The 26,154-nt window shown below is 42.9% G+C and overlaps 1 protein-coding gene across 7 annotated transcripts in view; it reads right to left on the reverse strand.

Annotated features, from left to right (window-relative positions):
* MAD1L1 (mitotic arrest deficient 1 like 1) overlaps positions 1-26,154 on the reverse strand; it is a 743,124-nt gene that overhangs the window by 365,814 nt on the left and 351,156 nt on the right. For all 7 annotated transcript variants that reach the window (XM_075899591.1, XM_075899593.1, XM_006112872.3 and 4 more), the window contains one exon: positions 22,562-22,702. In XM_075899591.1, coding sequence (XP_075755706.1) covers positions 22,562-22,702 — 141 coding nt within the window. The remainder of the gene's footprint in view (positions 1-22,561; positions 22,703-26,154) is intronic.

Consider the following 26,154-nt stretch of genomic DNA (forward strand, 5'->3'; position numbering starts at 1 on the left):
GCTCTCTGCTAATCAGCTGGGCAGCATTTGAATCTCTTCTGAGAGGCTGCACAAGCGCAGAGTTTACAGGGAACAGTGATCCTGAGTGATCTCACTGACCCTGTTTAGGTTGTGGGCTCTGACAAGACAACAGCACAAACTGATATGGCTGAAGGCATTTATATTTTATTTGTATGCGCATGGAATGTTTAGCTGTAGTCTTCGTATTCTCAATTTGTATGAACATACCTGTAAAAATATCTCCATTTACACATATTTTGTATATAATCATTTAGATCTAGTCTATCATAGTCACTTTACATCCTCATAATTTATTTTTATATAATCACTATTCTTGTCTAACAAGTCCTCCAACATACTGGCTTTCTTTAATAATTAAAATTAATAAAAGGTTAGTAACTTTTCTCAAGTACCTACAGTTTTAAAGAAGTCTTATGAAAGTGTAGTGGTTTGGCAAAGTGTAGTGTTTGTGAATGGAGGTATTGAGTATAGAAAAGAGAATGCATAGTGGATAAAAATCAATTATTTAAAAAAAAATCAATGTTTTTGTGCAAGTTAGATTCTACTTACACAGAGCTGAAATCTGAATCTACATCTGTCAAAGCTAAGCTCACTATAACTATTATACTCATTTAAATAAATTGAAAATATAAATCAGTTCAGTATGCCGAACCAATGTCATGCACTACATATCTGTTATTGTCATCACAGTTGGATTCATGACACATGTAGTGTTCAGTATTACTGCTTGTTTTATTAAACAGCATAAATAAAATTCAAGAGAAAAATTATAGTTTAAACTATGGAGCAACTGCTGGTTTTCTCAAAACTCAATGCTTATTAGCCAGGATGGGTAGGAATGTGTCCCTAGTCTCTCTTTGTCAGAAGATGGAAATGGATGACAGGAGAGGAATCACGTGATTATTACCTATTCTGTTCATTCCCTAAGGCATCTGGCATTGGCCACTGTCAGAAGACAGGATACTGGACTAGATGGACCTTTGGTCTGACCCAGTATGGCTGTTCTTATGTTTCTGTTTGTTTAATGAAAAGCTTTTACCAGAATCAGTGCCTGTTTGATATTAACACTGATTAAATCAACTGGATAAACTGCAAAGTCTCTGAAAGAACTGAACAGTTCTTTTCAATGTACTGGGACCACTAGGTTTTCTATCACAGGGAAGATCTGTATCTGTAGTTTAGTTAAAGTTTTTGTTCATGGCATGATGCCAATCTTTTTAAGCTAACATTTCTATTTTCTGGGCTTCCAGTCAGGTTTTTTCAAATTTGAATGAACTAGCCCTATGCCAAAGAAAAAAAAGAGAGAGACTTTTAATGACTTACCTGTAAGTATTCTTTTCTGCAAGCTACAAGTTCCACTAATCCACGCTTTAGTTCATAATCAACATAAAATCAGACTAGTATTTCTAAACGAGAGATATGTTGTCCACTGCATAATGGGTATAACGCTCCCTACTGAAGGAACACAAATTCCTACTGCCCCAATTATGAATTCCTTCTCAATGAGGGAGAAATAGAAGGCTGCAGAGTAGAGAGAACCCCAGTTGTGAGGAAAAGACAGACACAAGCATGGTAGCAGCTGCAAATTATACCTCTGGAGAACAATTATTACAGGTAGATAATTATATCTTGTCCAAAACACACCAATTTCAACAGATCCTCACTTGGTTCTCAATTCAACAAAGCGTCTAAGCATATTCTTAAGTATTTTGTGGGCCACATATGGACATAGGCATATACTGGAGTGCTTTGCTGAATCAGAGCCTTCTAGCCCAATTAGGAGGTTGCATACTTCATAGCATCTGTACACCGAGCACACTGCATACTCCAGGAACTCCTTGCACTCCACCTTTCCCACTATAAGCTCTATGTGTGCTCCCTCCAACCCCTCTACTTCAGGGAATCCCTATACTTCTCCCTTGCCCTCCCTCATACCCGAGGCTTTGTGACCTCCCTTCTCCCCCCCCCCATTCCTCCATCTCCTCTATACCTAGTCTCTATCCTATGGCAGTGGGTCTGTGCCATTGCCCCCTGCCCCCAATGCTTCCCTTTACTCTACAGGAAGGCCCCCAAATCTGCCCCCTTTGTTAGGGGATCAATGCCCCCCCCAAACTCCCTCTCATCCCATATCAAGGTTCCCTATTCTCCTCCTGAGGCAATGGGTCCTGTATACCTTTCATTCCCCACATCTGCCATACCAAGGCTCCCCGTGCTCCCTGCCATGCTAGCAGCTTTGTGTGTCCCTTCTTCATACTTATCCCATAGCAACAGTATCTAATCTGCCCCAAGGGTTCTGTGAGCTCCACTTCCACCATATGCTCCCCATATGTCAGGGGCTGTGTGCAAGCCCCCTTGTCCTCCTCACTCCACCATTATTAGTCAGAATATTCGCGAAAAATTTGGAATTAATTGTATGCAGTATTCAAAATGTGACGTGATGTTACTCTGTTGACCCACAGGAAAAACTTTTTAAAATCATAGATAGATAATTATTTAACTTTTGCAACTTTTTTCTGCTGCTTTGTGGATGTTCATAAGAATCTTTCAGAAAATAGGGATGTTACATTTCGATTAATCAGCTAATCGAGTAATTTAAGTAATTAGCTAATCAAGAATTTCCACTGACTAACCAATTAGTCGATAAGGAGGGAGGAGGTTGCTCACTATCCCCACTGTGCCTCTGCCTTTGCACGGTAGTAAGAGCCGACTGCTTCATCCCACTTGCACTGGGTTCCCTGTTGTGCCTCTGCCTCCCTTGTCTGTGGTCCTTCCCCTCACCAGCTGCACTGATGGTGCTGTGAAGAATCAGCTTTTTTAAGGTGGCTCCCCCAGCACTGGCTCCTGTTCCCACCCACCCACTCCCGCTCCCTCTGATATAGAGGTAGCAAGGGTGGGGGGGATACAAGAGTAGTCAACTATTTGACTACTCTTTTACATCCTTATCAGAAACTGCATAACTAAACCAAGTGCTGCCAAATGCAAAGAAGAAAAGAAGTAAGCAGGAAAAAGAAGTACCAGGAACCATCATCTGTAGTGGTATTAGGTGTTACATGCAACTACAAAATTCAGAAAGAAGCTTTGAAGTTAACTGTCCCTTTAAAAGAATGAACAGGAGATACAAATAAAGCATTAACAGGATGGGGCAAGGGTGACTACAAGGCCTTTTATAACCTGGTCAGTTTATCTTCAATTATTATAGCGTCTGATTTCCACCTGTTCTTCCCTTCTGGGTTCTTTCCTTTTGTCCATTTTCCAGATAGGATGTTTTCTGGGCCAAGTACTATTTTAATTATTCTTGTAGCTTTCAGATGATATCTCAGAGTCCTTAGGAGCTATAGAAGATGGGATCTTTTATAAACCCCAAATTCATTAAAACTCAGTTAAGTTTACAGGTAAAAAAAAATCAGTGAAATAAAATTACAAAAAAAAATCTAAGTATACTACACTTAAAAGAAATCTAAATATATTACGATATGGAAATACACAGAGAAGGCATCCAAACAACTCTACTTCTGCCTTGCAGTCATGGGATTTTAGTAATTTGCTACCAAAGAACTTAAAGCAGACTTCTAAAACCTTTCTGTCTTTCCCACTATGCTCAAAATTCCTGGCTTCATAACAGGGAAGAGCTAAGAGATGAAAAATAAATTATAACTACATAAAAATAGGGATGTTACAATTAATTAAGATACTCTGGATATGGACTTTCAATCTTAACTTCATTTTAACATAGTTCCTTCACTATCCCATGGGAATTTCCCAATTTTTGTAAACTATTAAAAGTTTCACAAGAACTAACCAAAAAAACCCACAAAGAATGATCCCACTGTGAAATACTTCCAATGAGTTGTCAGCATGTCTTATCATTTTTATTGTTTTATATTTTATTTCATATTTTAAAGGGTTGCTTCACTAGTCTGCCAAAATGGCAAAAACAGCCAAAATGGCCCGAGCCAATTAGCTGGGTACTACAGCTGAAATGTATTAATGAATGTGACACCCCTCCCCCTCACCTTAGTTTAGGAGTGACTTTCTAGTTTACAGATCTGTGCTGGCAAGACAGCACAACGTGAAAGGGGATGAAAAGTCCTCGTCCTTAAATTATGTCTCTAGTTTTCAAAAGTTTCAAAGGAGATTGAATACCACCTTTAAAATGCAACATGGAACTAGCAGGGTCTTCATAACATTGACACTCCAGGTCCTCGATTCTGACAGAGAAAAGACAGTTACTTAGTTTCATAACTGTTGTTCTTTGAGATGTGTTGCTCATGTCCATTCCACTTAGGTGTGCATGTGCCACATGCACAAATCAGAGTTTTCCCTTAGCGGTACCCGTCGGGCCAGCTGGGGAGCCCACTGGAGTGGCGCTGCTATATCGGTGCATATATATCCCCGCTGTCCCTCCACCTCCTCAGTTTCTTCTTGCCGGAATGCTCCAACGCAGGAAAGGTAGGATGTGGAATGGACATGAGCAACACATCTCAAAGAAAAACAGTTATGAAAGTAATTAACCATCTTTTCTTCTTCGAGTGCTTGCTCATGTCCATTCCACTTAGGTGAGTCGAAAGCCAACCCACAGGAGGCAGGGTCGGAGACTACCTAGAGATGGACTGCAGCACAGCCCTACCGAGTGCACCATCTTCCCTGGCATTCTGCATGATGGAATAACAGCCTGCAAAAGTGTGTACTGATGACCTGGTAGCAGCCCCGCAAATTTCCACGATGGGCACCTGGCCTGCAAAAGACGCAGAAAATGCTTGAGCTCTTGTGGGGTGTGCCCTAATGGGTGAGGCCGGAACATGCGCTAGCTCGTAGCATGCTTTGATACAGTCGGTGATCCAGGATGAAATACGCTGGGCTGACATGGCTGGCCCTTCATCCTGTCCGCTATAGATATAAACAATTGGGGGTACCTGCGGAAGGACTTGGTCGTCTCTAAATAAAAGGCTAAAGCACGCCTAAGGTCAAGGGTGTGTAAAGCCTGATCTGTCCCAGAGCTATGGGGCTGAGGGTAAAAAACAGAAAAAAAATATCTTGGTGGATGTGGAAGTACGAAACAACTTTGAGCAAAAAGGCAGGGTGGGGACTCAGCCTAACCTTGTCCTTAAAAAACACCGTATACAGAGGGTCCACTACCAGATCCCTGAGTTCCGACACACGCTTGGCCGAGGTAATGGCCACCAGGAAGAACACTTCCATGAAAGGTGTGGAAGGGAACACTCAGCCAATGGTTCAAAGGGGGCCCCGTGAGCCTTGAGAAAACCAAATTTAGGTCCCTCATGCACCTGAGGGTAAACCCTATTTAACCCCTTGCGGAACTGGTATACCATGGGGTCCAAGAAAACGGTAAGAGCCAGACTGAAAACACCCGAGCCAGAGTGAAAAGCTGAAACGGCTGCTAGGTGCACCTGCACTGAGGAAAGAGCCGGGCCCTGAAGCCTGAGCTGAAAAAGGTAGTCCAGGATAGCTGGCACAGGGGCCTCCATAAGGGAAAACCCCTTGTTACCTGACCAAATTACAAAATGTTTCCATTTTGCCAAGTAGGAAAACAGGGTAGAAGGCTTCCAGCTCCCTAAAAGTACTGCCTGACCTGCTCCAAACACTGCCTCTCTGCCGCCAATAGCCATGGAGCATCCACGCCATGAGGTGCAGAGAGAAGAGGTTTGGGTGCTGGAGCCTGCTGAACTCCTGGGAGATTAGGTCCGGGTACAGAGGGAGGGCCAGAGGGTGCTCCACCAAGAGTGCGAGGAGGTCTGGGAACCAATGTTGATGAGGCCAAGCTGGGGCTATTAGGATTACTGATGCCCGGAACTCCCTTACTCTTAGAATTACTCTGTGGATCAACAGGAAGGGAGGAAGGGCATAGGTTTTGAACAGTCAGCACAGGACTTAAAGCCGTGAGGCCCTAGCATGCCTCATGAACCAGAAAGGAAGGGGACGCAATGGGCGAGCCCCAACCCAACAACTTATTAATACTATCTATACAGGAATTCAACAGTGAAAGCAACTTGGAGGAAACAAAGGGGATCAAATAGGTGCTAACTACTCTAAAAGACTTGCAGATACTGCTGGGATAAGGCCTGTGAACAAGCAAGAAGGGAGCTGCAAAGACCATCAAGGGCGGTAAGAAGGAACTGAGGGAGTGGAGGGCCAGTGGGGAAATAAATGCACAAATATAGCAGCACCATGCCAGGGGGATCCCCGGCAGGCCTGATGGGTACCACTAAGGGAAAATTCTCCGACAATCTGTGCACACGGCATGCACACACCTAAATGGAGTGGACATGAGTAAGCACTTGAAGAAGAACACTGAAAACCTGCAAACACCATGAGGAAACAGACAACGGCTTTCTGCTATCTGACTTCTGAGTATAGTCTATACCAGTGGGTCTCAAACTTTCTAGCCTGTGGCCCACCTGGCTCAATGCAAACCATTCCAGGGACCACCAGTTGCTAATGGAACCTTGCCATTAATTACATAGTTATGCCTGAGCCATTTTGCTAGTGTTGCAGCTAGGGAGAACGGTTTAATTTAACCAGTGAGAAAAGAAATATTAATTTAAATTATTAAACAGATTAAGCGTTTTAACTCTCTCATGTCAGTTTATCCAACTTCATTTTAAATAAAGTAAAATATTAATGTATGTCGAACCCCAACCCTCAGTCATGTAGCCCCCAGCCGAGACACCTCATTCCACTGGTGTTCCAGCCCCACAGGGCGAGGGGGAAGGACAAGGAAGGACTGAGGTTCAGGGCTTCCCTAGGCTAGATTTGCTCTTCTGGGGTTGCAGAGTTAGTGGATTTTGCGGATCCCCTAGGCTCTGGGATGTGGGACAGGGCTGCTAATGAATGGGATAGGGATGGGGTGCCAGGTCTGGGTGGGAGGTAGGGCGCAGGAGCAGGCTGAGAGGAGGGTGTCTGGCCAGAGGAGAGGAGGCAAGAACAAGGGAAGGTGCAGTGTGTGGCCAGGAGGGAGGGTGCAGGAGCAAAGGTGGGTGCAGGAGCAGGGTAAAGGTAGGGTGTCTGGCCAGAAGGAAGGGTACAGGAGCAGGACAGAGCTGCAGGGTCTTGGCAGGGGGCAGTGCATGATGGGGTTGGGGATGCGAGTTCTGGGCATGAGGGAGAGGGGGCACTTACTTACTTTCGCAGCATGCGCCGCTCGTAGGCACCAGGTCCCAGGCACTGCCTCCCACTGCACCCATTGGCCAGAATCTGGCCAATGGGAGAAGTGGGGAAAGCCTCCAGGCTACCTAGTTTTACAGTAATTATGAGCCACCAACAATCGGAGGAATCAGGCACAGAATCAACGTACTCTATACGCCATTATTTATCCAGTGGTTACAAACCATCTCTCACTGAAAAAGAGAAAAAGCTGTCTGTGAATGAGAATATACCCACACCTATACAGTATGAAGTTTTCACCTGTTAAAATCTGGGAACTACATGGCCCTTGCCCCCTTTCCAAAAGATACTTTCGTTGCATATTTGAGCTTTTCTCCTTCCAACTTGTGTCTATGAGGGTGGGGTCTTATAATTACAGAGCTATTTGCATCAAGCATCAAACCATCCCATCCCACCCTGCTCCTATATAATACATAGCACTAGGTATGAACCACCTTGTATAAAGGAAGCTCTTCTACTGTGAAGCCTTTGTGTGCTGCCATCTGGTGAGGACTGTAAGAATGGTTTTACTGAGAATATACTCCCACCCACTTACACATGTAAAAGCTTCTAATTGTAAATGTTATATCTCCAGAAACAGGCAAACAAACTTACAACACAGCAAACATCAAAACTCTCAGCCCCACATCAAGTATTTTTCATTTATTGTGGGAGATGTGAGAATGAATCATAAATGTATGTTAGTTATCTCATCCTTCCAAACCTTCACTAAAAAAGCAGCCAATTTAAAATCCTCTATAGAAAGTCAGACCTAGTACTTCATCTGCTTTTCTGGTCTCTCAAGGCCAGGTGGATTTAAGGGATGATCTAGACTCCCCAGATTGAGCCTCACTTCAATTTGGTTGCTCAATGTCAGCAAATGCTGACAAATGCCACTATTATTGCTGAGAAGACCACTCTAGGCAAACAATATATTAAAAAATTTCAAAAGAGATACACTAAGGAGTTCAGGATTGGAGAGCAAAAAATGCGTGGAGCAACTGTTTTAGAAACATAACACCAAGTGAATAATGGAAGACCAAGATCAGTCAGAAGCAGCTTCTGATTTTACAGGAACATTATCACTAGACACAAAACTATCTGAAGGGTGGAAAGGTGGAGTCCTGACTACGGCAGGAACTTTAAAAAAAAGTCTCTCACTGTTGCTAACATCATTTCAACTCCATTAGTATTAGTGTGACAGCCAACTTTTTGGCCCAACAGAGCTAAAAGTTTGGTTCTATAGTATGAACCAAAGTGCCAGGCTCTCTAACCAAGAGTTGTGGATCAGTCTGAAAGGGGAACCATAATACATTGGAGAAAATCCCACTTCAGGTAGGACTCTTGCCGCCACCGGAATACAATATACTGGGCTGATGTTCTGAATACGATCATAATGCAATGTACTTTGTAGGCTGACAAAAGTAGAAGCCCTATCGACATTTCTAGCACTACTAACATTAAGTGGAAATGAATAATTTTTAGCACCAGAAAATGTTGGGAAAATATTTCCAGTGAAAGCAAGGCCAGGGTATGTGGTCTACTCATTACAACAGAGAACTGGCAACAAAGAGCCCTGGGCTCCATCCACATTAGTAGGATCCGAAATGCAGGGCTGGAAGGGACCTTAAAAAGACATTTAATTAATATACGCCTACATAAACGCTGTCAACAAAAGGTCCTTCTTGGTGCTTTCTCCTTAACTGATGTTGAAAATGTTTCATTAAGACTTAAGGTCAAAAAGGGCTATGAAGATCATCTAGTCCACTGACGGGCAACCTGCAGCTCATTTGGGTACTATGTACGTCCTACAAGACATTTTGTTTACCATTGCCCATGTGTAGGATTGCCAAATTCCACTGGTTTCCGTCTGCATAGGGTTTTTTTCCCTACTGGTATTACTAAAGTGACATGCACAGAAAGCAAGGGCACGTGAAGTAAGGTGCATGCTGACTGCACCCAACATTGACTGTGAGAACCATAAGCTCCTTGTGCATCTAATCAAAGTGCTGCTATGGGTCAGCTGGCACACATCGCAAATTCTAGGTATGAAAGTGCAGTTAGCAAAAAAAAAAAATTACCTACTTTTTGAAATTGTTGTTCTTAGAGCTGTGTTGCTCATGTCCATTCCAAGCAGGTGTATGTGTGTGCCATATGCACAGTTATTGGAAGATTTTTTCCCTAGCAGAGTCCCCATCAGTCAGCTGTGGAGCCCTTGGGAGTGGTGCTGTTATGGTGCTGTATATAGACCACTGCCAACCCACTCCTCCCTGAGTTCCTTCTTACTGTCAGTGATGGCCCTTGGAGCTTTAAATTTTTATTGCCTCAGGCAAGTGTCTCCCTAGCTCTTGGCTTTTCTAGTGTAAATAGTTGTAAACAGAGTTGTTAGTTTTTTCTGGTGTTATCTTTCCTCAGTGGGGAGTAATCCCATTCTCCCCAGCCTGGGAGTCGGGCATGCCTCAATCCCAGAGCTTCAAACTATGTGCTTCTTGTCAGAAGCCTAAGCCCATGGGAGACCCTCATGAATCTTTCCTTAAGTGAAGCACATGAAATGGACAAGTTCAAGATTTCCAGGGGCTTTTGTCAGAGAACCAAAAAAGAGAGACTTCAGGCTAAAACTCCTCCTGAGGGAGTCAGCTCTTCTCCCTCAGCCTGCACAGCTGGGACCGGTACGGAAACTGGCCTTTTCGGTGCACAGTGCACCTTCTTCAATGCGGGACAGTACGGCACCACCAAAAGAACTGGCCTCCAAGACCCCTCAGCACTATCATTCTCCGGGATAAAGAGCCACAGGGACACCTTCTTGGCAGTGCTCACACTTTCTGGTGCTGCTTAAGAAGAAGCAGCCAGAGTGAGGAAGGTCACCCATAACCAAGCTCATAAAGCCAAGGAATACATCCCATGTCAGAACACTGAGGTACCAACAGGAAACCCTCTCAATGAGCAATCTTGAGGCTCACTGAGATGAAGGAGAGCTACTTATGCTGCCCACTCACTAGCCTGGGTTGCCCATCACTGATATAGTCTAATGACCTGTATATTACAGACTGTTAAATTTCACCTACTTATCTTTTTATGGAGCCCAATAACATGTATTTGACTAAAGCATGTCTCCAGAAAGGCAGCCAACCTTGAAGGCATCAAAAGATGAAGACTCCACAACATTCTTGGTAGTTTGTTCCAAGGATTAACTGCCCATACTGTTCAAAGTTGTGTCTATTTTTTTAATTTCAATTTCTCTGCCTTCATCTTTCCAGCCACTGGTTCTTGTTCCTTCTACACTTCCAAAGGACATTCTTAACCACATTGAGAAGGCAAACAACCCTCATCCGCAGCTCCATATTAGAAAGAGCAGACAGAGAATATAGTAAGAGACACAGAAACAACTGGATGACATACTCTCTTCTCTAAAGGAAAAATACAAGAAGTAAGCACAAGTCCGGATGAGTTTATGAGGCCATGTGACAGATTTCTACTGCCAGTGACACTGGAATAAATCATTCAGTATCACATGGAACTACAGAGATTATAGAAGCGACAAGGAGTCCTGTAGCACCTTAGGGTATGTCTAAGGGTATGTATGCCTCGTGAAACGAGGTTTACAGGATCGGTCGGCAAAGGCTTCCCCATCCCGCAGATCCGCGGCTACACTGTCGCACTGTGCCAGATCAGCTGATCATCGGCACAGCACAGCGGCCATGTTTATTTTAATGAAGCGGGGATTATTTAAATCCCAGCTTCTTTGCCTATGCCGGGTAAACTGGTTTCATGGCTCCGTCAACGGAGCCATGTAGTCTAGATATACCCTTATAAACTAACAGATGTATTGGAGCATAAGCTTTCGTGGGCAGAGACTCACTTCGTCAGATGCTTGGGAGTGGGTCTTTGCCCACGAAAGCTTATGCTCCAACACATCTGTTAGTCTATAAGGTGCTGCAGGACTCCTTGTTGCTTTTGCAGATCCAGACTAACATGGCTACCCCTCTGATACTTGACAGATTATAGAGGAGTTCAGAGTCCTGCGAAGGGAGTTGAAGAAGAGGAAAATCCAAAGGACATAAGAACATAAGAATGGCCGTACTGGGTCAGACCAAAGGTCCATCTAGTCCAGTATCCTGTCTACCGACAGTGGCCAGCACCAGATGCCCCAGAGAGGGTGGACCAAAGACAATGATCAAGCGATTTGTCTCCTGCCATCCCTCTCCAGCCTCTGACAGACAGAGGCCAAGGACACCATTATATCCGCTGGCTAATAGCCTTTTATGGACCTAACCTCCATGAAATTATCTAGCTTCTCTTTAAACTCTATTAGGGTATGTCTACACTACCACCCTAGTTCGAACTAGGGTGGTTAATGTAGGCAACCGGAGTTGCAAATGAAGCCCGGGATTTGAATTTCCCGGGCTTCATTTGCATATTGCTGGGCGCCGCCATTTTTAAATGTCCACTAGTTCGGACTCCGTGCCCGCGGCTACATGCGGCACGAACTAGGTAGTTCAGATTAGGCTTCCTATTCCAAACTACCGGTACACCTCGTTCCACGAGGAGTTACGGTAGTTCGGAATAGGAAGCCTAATCCGAACTACCTAGTTCGTGCCGCATGTAGCTGCGGGCACGGAGTCCAAACTAGCGGACATTTAAAAATGGCGGCGCCCAGCAATATGCAAATGAAGCCTGGGAAATTCAAATCTCGGGCTTCATTTGCAACTCCGGTTGCCTACATTAACCACCCTAGTTCGAATTAGGGTGGTAGTGTAGACATACCCTTATAGTCCTAGCCTTCACAACCTCCTCTGGCAAGGAGTTCCACAGGTTGACTACACTCTGTGTGAAGAAGAACTTTCTTTTATTAGTTTTAAACCTGCTCCCCATTAATTTCATTTGGTGTCCTCTAGTTCTTCTATTTAGGGAACTAATAAATAACTTGTCTTTATCGGACCCTCTCTCAGTGAGAAGAGAGCAGTTGGAAAAGAGTGGAGGTGAACCACTGACTATGTGACTCTAAAGGTTTGTGGACCTCTGGGTCACATATCAGTGGAAGAGATCTCACACATAGCAGGAGGGCTAATCTGATCAGCTTGTGATCAGCTGGAGCAGCCAAGAGGGTGTTAAACTAATATAAGGGAATGGTGCTTCCTAGGCAAATGCAGTACACCTTCAAACTCAGCATGTTGTAAATAAATTAAACCAACGGACATAGAACGTGAAGAGATTTTTCATTTGCTTATGTACCTATGCTAGGAGTCTGGGTATAACAAGCAAGAGGCACTGGAAAGTTTCACTGATGAGAAGAAATGTGATATAATTGGCATTGCTAAAACCTAGTGGGATGATTTGTGTGGCTGGAATTTTTAAATCACTGGATATAACCTGTTCAGACAGGATAGAGTAGTAAACGGTAGAGGCGGAGGAAGAGGAAGGCATGCTAAATTAGCAATCTAAAGACATCATTACCTTTTATAGAATTATTGATAACTCAGACATGCAGGATCTTGAATGTACACAGAGCAAATCTTAATGAACAAAACTTTGGGGAGCAAATTGGTCAAGGTCAGTTATAGACCACCAAATCAAACCAGAAAACAAGAATAAGTTACTCCTTAATCTCTTGTATAATCTATGAAAAGAAGAATTGTGTTATGGGGAACATCAATTTTGGGAGACCTATGCTAGAGATCTCATGCAGCCCTTACTAAAACATCATTAGAGTTTCTAAAAATTGTAGAGATGATGGTTCTCACACAACTACAGGTATAGCATCCAACATGAGGTATCTTTTTTGAACCTCATTATGATGGACACAGATAAATTAATCACTGGACTAGAAGTTGGTGGTTGCCGAGGGATGTGAGGCCCCATGGATCTAGAACCCACTTCTGTAGAGCTACCAGGAAGCTGGCATTTGCAGGTTCTAGGCCAGCAGTCGTAACCAGTTTGCATTCCACTGCTCATGACCTGCTGAGGACACAGAGTATGTGAAGGTCTCTCTCAAAAATTTAACAGACAGTAGCCTCAGAGTTTAAAAAAAAATGTGAATGAAGATTGGGAGCTCTTTAAGAAGAGTCAAGAGGAGGGCCAAAAAGTCTCAATTAAGGAAGAGGACAGCTTTGGCTAAAAAAAGTCCATTCCGGTTAGGTGGTCAAGTGAGGACAGCAATAAAAAATAAAAACGGAATATAAAATACATGAAAAAGGGAGAAACTGCAATTGATAAAAACTAGAAGTTATGAAGCGCAAAACATTTATAAGAAAGCTGAAGATATACAAAAAACCAAAAGCTAGCAGGTCTAAGGATAATAAGGAGGTAATTAAAATTATTTTAGGAATGTAAGAAGCCTGAGGAAGAGAAAAGGTCCATTACTAGAAACTGTAAAAATGTTACCAATGATGCAGAAAAGGAAGATATCTTCAATTAATATTTCTGTTCTGCATTTAGAACGCAGGATGATGTACTCTAACCATGAGGACAATTAAATAATTTTCAACAGTCTTAAGAGAGTCTTAAAGAGTCTTAAGAGAACTGGCAGAGGAGATGCCTGGCTTGCTGGTGTTAATTTTTAATAAACCTCAGAATGCTAGAGGAGTGCTCGGTTCTACCAATATTTTAAAAAGCCAAGCGGGATGACCTGGGTAACTATGAAGCAATTACCCCCAATATCAATCCCAGGAAAATAACAGAAAAGCTGGTACAAGATTCAACTGATAAAAAAATTAAATAAGTTAATAATTTAAAGCTAGTCAAGAAGTGTTAATAGAAAACAGTTCTTGCCAGTGCTCAATTGACTTATTTGAGATTGCAAATCTGGTTGATAAAGATAACCGTGCAGTTGTAATAGACAAAGATGTTCTGTTCATAGAATGATTTGGGGTGGATGCTCCAGGCCACAGCAGCCAACTCTGTCCTATATATGGGAGGGACCTGGGGGATTATGAGGGCCTGGTGCAGGGCAGCACTCACCATAGCACTTACCCCAGCCCCAGGGCACACCGCTTCCCACTGTCAAAGTGAAGCCAAGTTCAGCTGGCTGGGAGAGGGAGGTGGGGCAGAGTAGGTGGCGAGGCCACTCCTGCTCCTGCCCCTACGGTGAGTGAAGGGGGGAGAGACCCTTCCTATTGCCTTGCATCAGGCCCTGTAATCCCCCAGCTCATGTTGCTCAGGGGAGAGGGTAAGAAGGCAGAGCAGGGTTCAGATGGAGCAGGGGTGGAGCTTTGGAAAAGGGGTGGAAGTGGGATGTGGAGATATGGAACAGAGGCAGGGTGGTAGCAGGGACCGCGGGTTGCACATCAGGCTGCCTAGGTCCTGCACCGCTCTAGAAATAGACATTTGTAAGGCATTTGACTTAATACCATAGAACATGCTGAATAAAAAAGAAAAGCAGCATATTATATAATATCAACAGAGCATACATTAAATGGGTTAATATCTGATTGATTGACAGATCTCAAAAAGTAGATGCTGCTGGGGAGTTATTGTTGAATGTTTATGGATTTCCATAGGGAACAGAACAGTACTACATGCTACACTATTAAACATTTTCATCAACTATCTGAAAGTAAATATGGTATCATTGAAGATGAATTTGGTAAAAGACACAGAGTGGTGCCATCTATTAATGTCAACAGAACCAAACTCTTTTTTTCTTCATTGCTTAAGGAAGCACAAGAGAGATGCGGTACAATACAACAGTCCTGGGAAATGGTTTTGTTCTGCCTACATTAGCAGCTAGCCCATTTTCATCACCAAATCAGCAACACTAGAAGATGCCCACTGCTACCAGATATCGTGCAACAGGTTGTTCTCTCAGGGCATGTCTACATCAAAACTAACCTTGGCCTAATTAAAAGTGTGTTGCTAAATCAATGGAAGTTTGTGTGTTGACAATCTGATTTCTGTTTCTAACCTTATTTTGGTGTACTTTGGTAAGTAACTGAGTTAAACTAAATTATGAGAAGCCTCTCACACTGTAATAAGAGAGTGTCTACACACCAACTACATACTTTTAAAAAAAATACCTTTAATTAAACCAGGGTTTGTGTTGGGATAAGCTCCCAGAGTAAACAGTGCCCTGATTTCTTTCAGCGATTCATTCAGCCAAAACAATTCAGGGCTGCCTGGAACCTATCTACACTGCAGTACTAGCCAGTTTTAAAATCCACTTCAGCATGGAGGGAAATTTCTATTACACAGACCAGGCTACTATGTGACCTTGAGCAAATCACTATCCCTCTTTGTGCCTGACTTTCCCCATGTACATAATGGGACCAACACTCCAACCTACTGTACAGGGATGTTGTGAAGCCTAACAGAAGTCAGGTACTTGGGGATCCTCAGTAAAAGGTCTTAGCATTTCCTCCCAAAACAACATCCAATGATGAGCAATGGGGAGAAGAAGGGGGATGTCACAGAAGCTGTCAAACTAGAAACCTGACAGGGATATAGCCAGAGCAAGAAAAAATACAGTATGTGGAGAAAATCCAAGATGACCCACTCTGTAGACCACCAAAGGATAGAGATCCAACCTGTGCTCCCTCTAAAGGGGAAAGAAACACAAAGCATTGCACTGCTCCTGGGAGACCTCAAGTTTACCAGAAGATGCCAAAGAGATCATGAAAGGAAGGCTGTTTAGGCAAGGTGTTTGTTCTGCCAGCTCTGTGATTGCTTCAGTGCTCAGCAGTAGCACGGGGCACATTAGCATAGTCTCCAGAGGAATCAATTTTCTCCCTCATGTGCTACAGATGAGATGCTTCAATGACAACAGTGGGGGAGAGAGGGGGAAGTGAAGACTGAAGTGGAAAGAAATCTCTAGAGGCTCCAACTTGATTCTTATGGGCAACCAGAGGGATCAGAGAAGACTTCTCTGACATACTTGTCTGCCAGTTGCAGTTTTCATTGAGGAAAACAGCACAGTAAAGTGGAGTTGGAGGAGAAAGAGATATGTGATTCAAAGCAAACCTCCCTGCCTTGCACAGCAGGAAGGAAATTTCTTCAGCAGGTTCCCATAATCACAGACACACCTTATTCTAACTAAAGAAGGCATGTACCTTAGAGGCAAGAAAACCAGAAAGAATCAGCATAGGAGGGTAGAAGGAAGATCAATATACAGAAGAGAAAAAGGATGAGTTAAATGGAAGGGAAGGAGGAGAGAAAAAGGATATATTGCAAAGAGGGGGAAATGAGAGAGGCAGGATGGCTGAGAGACAAGGAGAAACTTTTATCCAAACATTTTATTGCATCTGCATGTACATTTAAGTACCTTAAACACAGGGTGACTGCTAAGTATCTTTTCTTTGTGAAGATCAGTTTTATATCTAACATTACAAGCCTTGGCAATGCCCAGACTGCACAACCAGCAGATGTGCCACAGCTATTAGATAGAGATAAGATGATAATATTTGGTCAATGAGTTCTGAGGTTACCAGCACAGTTCCAAATTTTCCTGGTTAACAAAATCAGAACATATGGCATTGGATGTGCTGAAACTGTCAGGCTCATAATTAACTGATTAGAGTACATATGGAGCTCACAGACAGTATAAATCTCTCAATGTAAAAAATGCTAGGGACTATTGAAGGTGTCAGTGTGAGTCTTCCCTGCAAATCTCTCTTCATTAATGTTTCATATGGAGCCAAATGTGTTTTAATAAAATGGCTATTAATGGAGTTATATTTATGATGATTTCACTTTTATGCAGCTGGTGTTAACCTTTCAAACCCTACACTTCATGCAGAGCTGTGTCAGCATCATTGCCAGCACGTAAAACTCTAGTCCAAGCATCTCTTGATTTGTCCTATTCACATGGAAGCCAGGTTTAGTACATGCTAGACAAGTAAAAATTCATCAAGCTAGTGGTTGTCACTTACACTGCTGATGTCACAGTGTCAGAATGAAAATCCATTTCAAGTTACAGACACAGCTTGGATTCTGTTTATTTTAGGTATTTTTAGAGCTCCAATCGACATAGTACCTAGAGGCAAAGTCCTCCCTTCTCAGCTCTCTGTACTCTCCAGAACACAGACTTATATACATGCAAGACATGTCATTAACCACTCAAAACAGACAGCTATAGCATGTTGCTTTCTCTGACCACAATTCTGCATGGCATTCTTCTTTTCCCGGCTTCACATTCAAAGTTTTGGAAAAGTGTATTACTGAATCTGAGTATTCAATACAACAGGACACAGAAAAATACAGAACAAAGTGTGCATGTATGGACTAGTGAGTGCAGGTGTGAGGATCCATGTAAATGCAAACAGATCCTGATCACTTAGCCATCTGTTCAGGTTTTTACAGTCTTGATACAAATTGGATTGAAGGTGGTGCCCAAACCGCATTTATCAATGCATGTGTGTGCTTCAGGCTATAAGCCACTGGACTACTCTTCTAGATATGCGAAAACTGTGGCTAGTGCAGAATGCCATGGCCCACCTGCTAACTGATGTTTTGCTCCAAGAGTTCATAACACCTGAGCCACAATATATACCTTGGCTACTGATCAATTCCTTGGTGTTGCATACAGTGTGTTTTTTTATTTATAAAGCCCTGTTTTAGGTCCTGGCCCTGACAGATGCTTCTTTTGCCATACATTATCTCAGCAGTATCATACCAAGCTGACAGTATCCTCTTGGTCCAAACGGTACCCTCATTAAAAACTGGGGAATTTAAATTCCTCTTGGTTTGCCAATCACGTATCTGATGACCTTCAAAAAATATACTTGCAAGATCCACCTATTCTCCAAGATCTGTTTTGGGGGAGAGGAGGTACTAGAAAGTTGTATTGGGTGGTATTTGGAAGTTAGAAACATACTGCAGATCATTTGCTGTGTTCTCCTTCTCTGATTAATGGATGTAGGTCAGGTGGGTATCTTGTTCTTATGGTTTACTGCAACTGTTTGATATCAATGTTGTAATGTGCCAAGAGTTTGGGGGAAAAAAAAGTTCTCTGATTTACATCTAGATGTCACATTTTCACTACCATTTAACATTTCATAGGGCAAAACCACACAAGGAAGAGGTAAAAAGAGACAGAAAAAACTGAGTAACCTTGGGGAGAGTAACAACTATCATACATAATCGCATAATCTATGTGCACACACCCCTAACCTTTTTGAGTGCTATTAACTCAGACTAGATCTATGCTAATAGTTAGGGGTGTGATAGCAAGAGTATATTTAGCAGTGAAGTTGCAAGAGCACAGGTAGTGGCAGTGCAGGGAAGGCTAAGTTATGCCAAGTAAATACTCACCAGATTCAGCAGTTGCATAGCTCTTTATTCTTGCACTAGCTCAAAGTGTATGTGAACAGGGAAGTCACATCCTTAGCTCACAGTGTAGACAAAGTCTCAGGGTGCATATTCCAGGCATAGAACATCTCACCCAAACTACCAGAACTCAACACTTTGCTCTCAAGACCTATCTCTATTTAGCATTGACAGAAGATTTCTACCATCTCCCCTTAAACTCAATTTACCCATTTGTAACGACGTGTCGGGGTTCCTCTGACTCCTGCACCCTCGTAGTGGCACGAACAGACTCTGCCAGCCAGTAGGAATGAGGGAGTTTATTGCTTCTCCAAGGATGCAGTACAGCACAGATATAATCTAGTTACAGGGCCAGGCCTAGGATGCTTCAGCCCCCCTTGAGATGGGGGAGACTGGGCCCCTAAATCCCAGGCCCCCTTGCTTAGGCTGCTTCCTCCATGATTCCAGACAGAAACTACTCTCTCTTCCAGCCCTGCCCCCCCAGCCAGGGGTTGGATCCTGCCTTCCTCCCTTTGCCTCTATCCCTGGGAGGCAACCGTTCAGACAGGTTGGGAGACCCTTGCCTAGTGACTCATCCACTGTCCTGCTGGGTCGTGCTACAAACAGCTGCCAGTGGAGGTCATCCACAGCCCACTGCCCAAGCCCAGCAATCAGCAAGGCCCCCACACTACACCACACCATTGTGCAAAGGAATATCCAGACCTCATCTCCTTCATGATCAAAAAACAGATAATACGAAAGCCCTCCTGTCCTCACCTGCCTCCCTGCCCTTGTGCACTATATCATTATCAACCACCATCTTCACTGGATGTCTTTTTTTCTCACACAGAATGGCTGATACAATCCATGTGGTAGGGGGATAACATATATTAAAAATACCTGTAGAGAAAATCAATTTTTTCCTGTATGATTTCTTTGGAGAAGGTGTAGTTGCGGGTAACAAATGAGGGGGATCATAAAATAACCTTTTCTCTACCATACACAAGCAAAAGTCTGTCAGTTATAAGTCTAACAATGGAATGCACATGCTGGGAATGTGTGAATAGATTTAAATAAAATGGAAACCTTGGATAAAGAAAAACCCTGGGATAAGACACAACAGGTAAGTGGGAGCATTATTCTTTATATGAGAAAATAGGACAAATTATTTTTTATTAAAGGTAAACTACAGTGTATATAAAGGATGTTATGCTCTTTGCCTTTATATGGTGTACAGAGGCTGACTCAAATTTTTCCCCTTAAAGTATTTTTCTGAATTTAAAAAAAAAAACAGAATTATTAGGTCATGCACTCTGTGGATTCTGCAGGACAAATACACTGCATGCCTAAGTAGCTCCTTCAGTTCTTCTATTTCCCCTATAAATTCCATGTGTGTTGTTCTCATCTCCCCTATTTTAGAGACTCTATTCAAGCCTGTCCCCACACTTCCTTCATCGTATAAGTAGCTGTGTGTCCCCATCCCCTTTTCCCATTCCCCCATGCCAGCAGCCCTGTGTGAACACCATTTCCCCCTTCCTTCACATCCAAGAAGTTCCGCACCCCCCCCCCCCCATGCCTCCTTTCCTCCCAATGGCAGGACTCATTTGTGCTCTCTCATTCCTCCCTCCACCATGACAGGGACTGTGTCCTCTGTGTCACCCATGCTAGAATCAGTGGAGCTGTACTGGTTCTAGAACACTGGGTTAAGTAAATTTCCTAAAGTTCTTCAAGTAGCTGTAGCCATATAGATTAACAGCTACAACTCAAGTTTCAGCCCTAGGTAATGTCACCAGCTATGTCTTCTGGAGATCTTGCAAGGGGTTTCTTAAAAGCTGGCTCCCTACATGTATCGGCTCCCGCCTGCTCCCCACCCTCACCAGTACCTTTGACAGCGAGGCAGCAGCACGGTGAGGGGGATGGGGAGCAGCTCTGCAGGAGCTGATACATGCAGGCAGCCAGCTTGTAAGCCATCTTCCTGCATGTACCGGCTCCTGCCTGCCCCACTCACCTTCCACACAGCTCCCACCTCCTCTTCCATTGCTGGCTCTGTATCAGAGGCAGCGAGGTGGATTGCATGTAGTTGATAGGATTAATTGATATGCCTAAACTTGTTGATTAATTGTTTACTCAACTACACGTTGACATCCCTAATAATTACAACTATTACAATCTTAAAAATGTGTTGCAGCGTAGTAAACTTATAAAAAACAAACAAAACTAAAAGCAAATAAAACATTTACAAATATAGAAAAGAAAAACAAAAATCAATGGAATTTACGCCTGGCTTGACATGAATAACTGAACATGGGTGAGGCCCCCTTTCTTAGGGGACAGGATTAGGGAGGTATATGAATCAGCAGTCTGAAAACAGAATACCTGTACTAGGTAAGACAAGGAGGAATATCCAGGGAACCATTTACAGTGGACAAAATAAGTTGAGAATCTAAAACGAGCTTAAGAGTAAGTTATACATGGTCAGGGTATGGAATGAGTGTGTTGTACAAGGATCAATGCCTACAAAGTAACTAGCCAATTTCAAAACATGTCATGTAATCTATATTAAATACAATGCAATGTGTAAATGTGTCTAAAGCAAGAAGTTTGTTGTGTAACTTTGGATGTGTGGTATGGCTTTAACCCACACCCTCTGCTTGAGATTGATGAACCCACCACCTCTGCTTGAGACTGATCAACTCAAGTGTAGTTTAACCATATGACAATAAAGGAAAGTCAGTGACGAGACTAGAGGCAAACTGAGTTCTTGAGGACCAAATTGAAAAGGTCTTGGGGGAACCCCAGAAGCGGGATACGGATAGGAAGTTCTTTCATGAACTTTATATTGCTCCTGACCAAGGAGTCAAATCTGCCATGAAGACAATGACAGTGAACAACACTTGACAAAGAGAAGACAGATATTTTCTCTGATATCTCTGTCTCTTTTTGGGCGATGCAGATGATCTTGATCTGACAAGAAAAATTGTTTTTGATGAGGCTGAAGGCTAGCTGGCCTCTAAGTGCTGATATATACATTCCTAAAGATCTCAAAATCACTTGAAAATCCTTTAGAGTCTGCAAAGTCTCACAAGTCTTAGCACTAAACAATAATCACGCTTCAAAAGACAGATCTCCTATTATCACCTGTACGACTTTAGGTATGCACATGACTGTAACTAAGGATGAGATTCTGGAACAGAAAACTTCAGCAAGACATGAATTCTTCAGCAAATTCTGCTGCATTGGAATCAACAAATATATGGAGCCCTCACTTTTATTTCTGTAGATACCCAAATTCTACAATTCCCTAGACCCTCTCTTGTCCTGTCAAGTTTCTAACAGTTCTGCCATTGTCTGCATCTTTATTACCATCTTTACCGTTCCCATCCATGTTCAGATAAATCCCATCTCTGCTCCCATTTAAGTGCTTTGTGCCTTCTTCATGCTGCCCCTTATGCCTGTAACTCCCTCCCTGTAGTATTTTTTGACTCTACTCCAGTTTTGATCCTTCTGCCCTTATGAAAGCAACTGCTCCCTTGTCGGCCTTTTATGGGAACCATTGTCTGCTGCTCTATAACACAACCACTCTCTGTTCTAGCTCTCAGTAAAGCACCAGGTAATACATCAGAAGGTGCGAGTGGCATCACTTGATGGTTACCTGCTTTGTTCATTCCCTCTTGGGGCACCTGGCATTGGCCAGTCAGAAGACAGGATACTGGGTTAGATGGGACTTTGGTCTGACCAAGGTCTTATATTCTTATGATGAGAAAAAACACATTTCTACTATGTGTGTATAAGTATGTATTGAAATCAATGAATGAATACTGGTGCAGATTTTGCAACATATGTTTTGAGCCCATGCCCACTCACCTGTTTCTTAAAAGTTGTTTCAAAAGGTATTTTGCAAACTGACTTTGATTTTATGGTTTTCTCTTAATGTCAATTAAATAAAGGATTTACGAATGGCCCCAACAGACAACTTAACCAGATGAACTCAGCATGTAAACACATCAGGTGGCTTTCTCCTCCTCCAAATCTACAAGCATGCTGCATACACAATCAGAGAAATCAGATGTGAAGGAACAGTCTGTGGCCCACTGCTATATAGATTATAACTACAGTTGGAGCATGGTGCCGCCTCATTCATTACCTCTAACTCAGCATTGTGCGCATGCATCTTCTGCACCATTTCTTCTGCTTCACGCATGCGCCGGCTCAGCTGGGGAGAGTGTTCTGATGGGGTCAGCTCATTGTCATATGACTCCAGAATTGCTCTCATTCCATCACGCTCCTGTTGAAAAGAAAGAAAAAAACCCAGGCTGTTTAGACTCTTTGCTGGAGACATGCAGCTTGCATCTTCAAACTGACGCATTCAATTAAATTTAACATTTTTTTACTATTCTTCTCCTACATAGTAGAGCACATTATTCCAGTCCAAAAGTTATTTCCAGTTGTCCCATTACTCTTTTGTATACACATCACACATCAACTGAGAAAAATAAAAACTTATTGCTCTAAGAGTTGAAAACGCACATAAACACAAACATCCCTTTTAGATGGCAACATGCACCATTTTATTGAGGTTCTCAATTTTATTTTCACTATTACAGTTCCCAGCTAAGAGACTTTTTCTTTCCATTCGTATGTTAAACAGATGATTAACCTGAGAAATTATATGTACAACTTATAAATTCTTTGGTTAGTACCATGAAATTATGAAAATTGTTGTATCACTGAATGTCTCTATGCAGATATAGAATCCAACATGACCTTCAGGCCTTGTAGCAAGTATCCATGGGTATGTCTACACTACCACCCTAGTTCGAACTAGGGTGGTTAATGTAGGCAACCGAAGTTGCAAATGAAGCCCTGGATTTGAATTTCCCGGGCTTCATTTGCATCTTGCCAGGCGCCGCCATTTTTAAATGTCCGCTAGTTCGGACTCCGTGCCCGTGGCTACACGCGGCACGGACTAGGTAGTTCGGATTAGGCTTCCTATTCCGAACTACCGGTACACCTCGTTCCACGAGGAGTAACGGTAGTTCGGAATAGGAAGCCTAAACCGAACTACCTAGTCCGTGCCGCGTGTAGCCACGGGCACGGAGTCCGAACTAGCGGACATTTAAAAATGGCGGCGCCTGGCAAGATGCAAATGAAGCCCGGGAAATTCAAATCCCGGGCTTCATTTGCAACTTCGGTTGCCTACATTAACCACCCTAGTTCGAACTAGGGTGGTAGTGTAGATATACCCCGTTAGACTAGGGACTACTGAAGAATAGTTAACTAATGACTATACTCTGACCACACAATGGGTATGTTAAGGATGTTGGCTACAACTAGGACAGGAGTGGCCAACTAATTAGACATGAAAAGCCAAAAGAGCTGTGGATAGTAGTGCAAAGAGCCACACAGCCTTCCCCCGGAGCCAGGCCCCCCCAGGCCCCCCAACCCAATGCCCTCCCCCTCCTCAAGAGCCAGGAACCCCAAGCATCTCCCATTGTAACCCAATGCCTGGGTCTCACTGGAGCTGCCACCACCGCAGCCACGCACTTCTCCCTCCAGGAACTGGGGTGCTTGCACAAAGTGGGCATGTGGCTCTGAACGAGCGGTAACCCTGAGAGCGCATTTCTGTGAGCAAAGAGCCGCATTCAAGAGTCACAGGTTGGCCACCCCTGAACTAGGAGAATTGGTTTTCTCCAATCCTCAACAAGGGATTGGGCATTTGGAAAGTGGAAAATCCACAGCAATGGAGATGACAAAGTAGACATGTTAAAAGGACTCCTAGGAAGAGAGAGACACAGGAAGCCTGTGAGGGAAAGAGACGGAAAGAAACATGCATGTTTTTGTAGCAAAGGGATGCAGTTTAGCTGTAGGACTAGGAAGAGAGACTCAGTGATTCAGAAATGAAGCCATAAGTTATAGCAGATGGTTCTTTAACAATCACAATCGAATCAAGACCCCAGATGAAAAAATGCTGAGGAAAGGAAATGAATGTAGGCTGTTTTTGTATGGAACTGTATATTTCTCATTCTACTGAATAAAGAGCAATGATGCTTTAGACAAAGAATCCAAGATAGCTAATGGAATAAATGCCACAGTGAGTGACAAGCATAGGCAGTTAAGGAATAAAAAGGAAAATGCAAATGTACAGGTACATCTACACTGCAACACTATTTTGAAATAACAAACGCTATTTCAAAATAGTCCGCATCTACACAGCAGGCAGTTATTTTGAAATAGTGTCAAAATACTGTCAAGCTGAAGGACTTACTCTGACTCCCCTTGTTCCTCATACAATGAGGGTTACAGAAGTTGGATGAAGAGTGGTCTATTTCAAAAGTGCTGTGTAGATGCTCCCTATTTCGAAATAAGCTATTTTGAAATAAGATACGCAATTGATGTAGCTCAATTTGCGTAGCTTATTTTGAATTAAGCCCTGCAGTGTAGATGCACCTTAAGAGTTGAATACAATAGGTTGACCAAAAAGGTTAAAAAAAAGAGTAGGGAGAGTGACAGAAACAAATTGCTAAGCAAATAACATAAAGAAGCAAAATAATATGCTCAACGAAATGTTATATAATGGTTATATTGCAAGATAACAGAACAGACTGGGACATATGAGTTGAAGATGTCAGCCAAGAAAGACAAGTTCAGGCAAATAAGTAAAAACAAACAAGCAATGATGGAAATAATATTTTAAAGAGCTACCTATACAAAGTGCAGTACCCACTGGGTGCCAATGTTTCCTTTTGCCTTGTGGCAAGCAGGACAACAGAAGGAGTTGCAAGTGGGTGAGAGGCCATATTGGAATTAACTGAGGGTACGTCTACACAGCAGAGCTAAAGCCGAATCAAGCTACATAGCTTCAACTACGTCAATTGCATAGCTGAAGTCGAAATAGAGTAATTCAGATTTTGGTGCTGTCTACAGCACAGAACACTCTTCCTTCGACTTCCCTTGCTCCTCATGAAATGAGGGTTACCATGAAGTGGAGTAAGAAGTCCTCCAACTCACCATTATTTTGAAAAAATGATTTGAAGTGTAGATGCTCACTATGTTATTTCAGAATAACATGTTTTTCCGAAATACTGCAGCTGTGTAGACGTACCCTGAGAGATTGTAAGTGAGGCAGGGAATGAGCCACTGTCTTGTCAGTTGAGAGGTTTCTGAATAGGAATGGCTGAGTTGGGAAGCTAAAGTAATGCGATCTTAAAAATATAGGGGGGAAATTTGAGTGAGTTGCGCTGGGGAAGATGAATTGAGAAAACAAAGCTAGGGACCATTGACTGAAAGCTTAAGAAAAGATTTTGTTACAATATTCACATTCAGAAACGAAGACCAGAACTGAACACCAGAAGCAACTGTTTTCAATTATAACTTCTGTTATGATTTATTATCAGTAGAATTACTGGATAAAGCTTGTACTGTGATTTTCATTATATAGTCCCTCACAGAGTCTTTGCTTTTCAAGTCAGAGCCAAGCCTTAACAGGCAAGAACCCATCCTGATGTCCTCTGCTCCCTTAGAGGCAAGAAGTTGTACCCTCAGAAAGGTGTCCTGATTCCTTAGAAACTCTCTGGTTCTCACTTTGGTAGATGAGCAATCTAGGAAGCTGCTTGTCTAGGGATCTGTTCTGAAGTATGCATCCAAAGGCTTGAAAGCCAAGTGTTGCATCTTAAGAGTCACTCTGCGTCCCAGTAACAAATCATCTCTAAATGTGGATGCTTTCTTTGTGCAAAGATG

Source organism: Pelodiscus sinensis, chromosome 16, assembly GCF_049634645.1.
Source record: "Pelodiscus sinensis isolate JC-2024 chromosome 16, ASM4963464v1, whole genome shotgun sequence".
Taxonomy (NCBI): Eukaryota; Metazoa; Chordata; order Testudines; family Trionychidae; genus Pelodiscus; species Pelodiscus sinensis.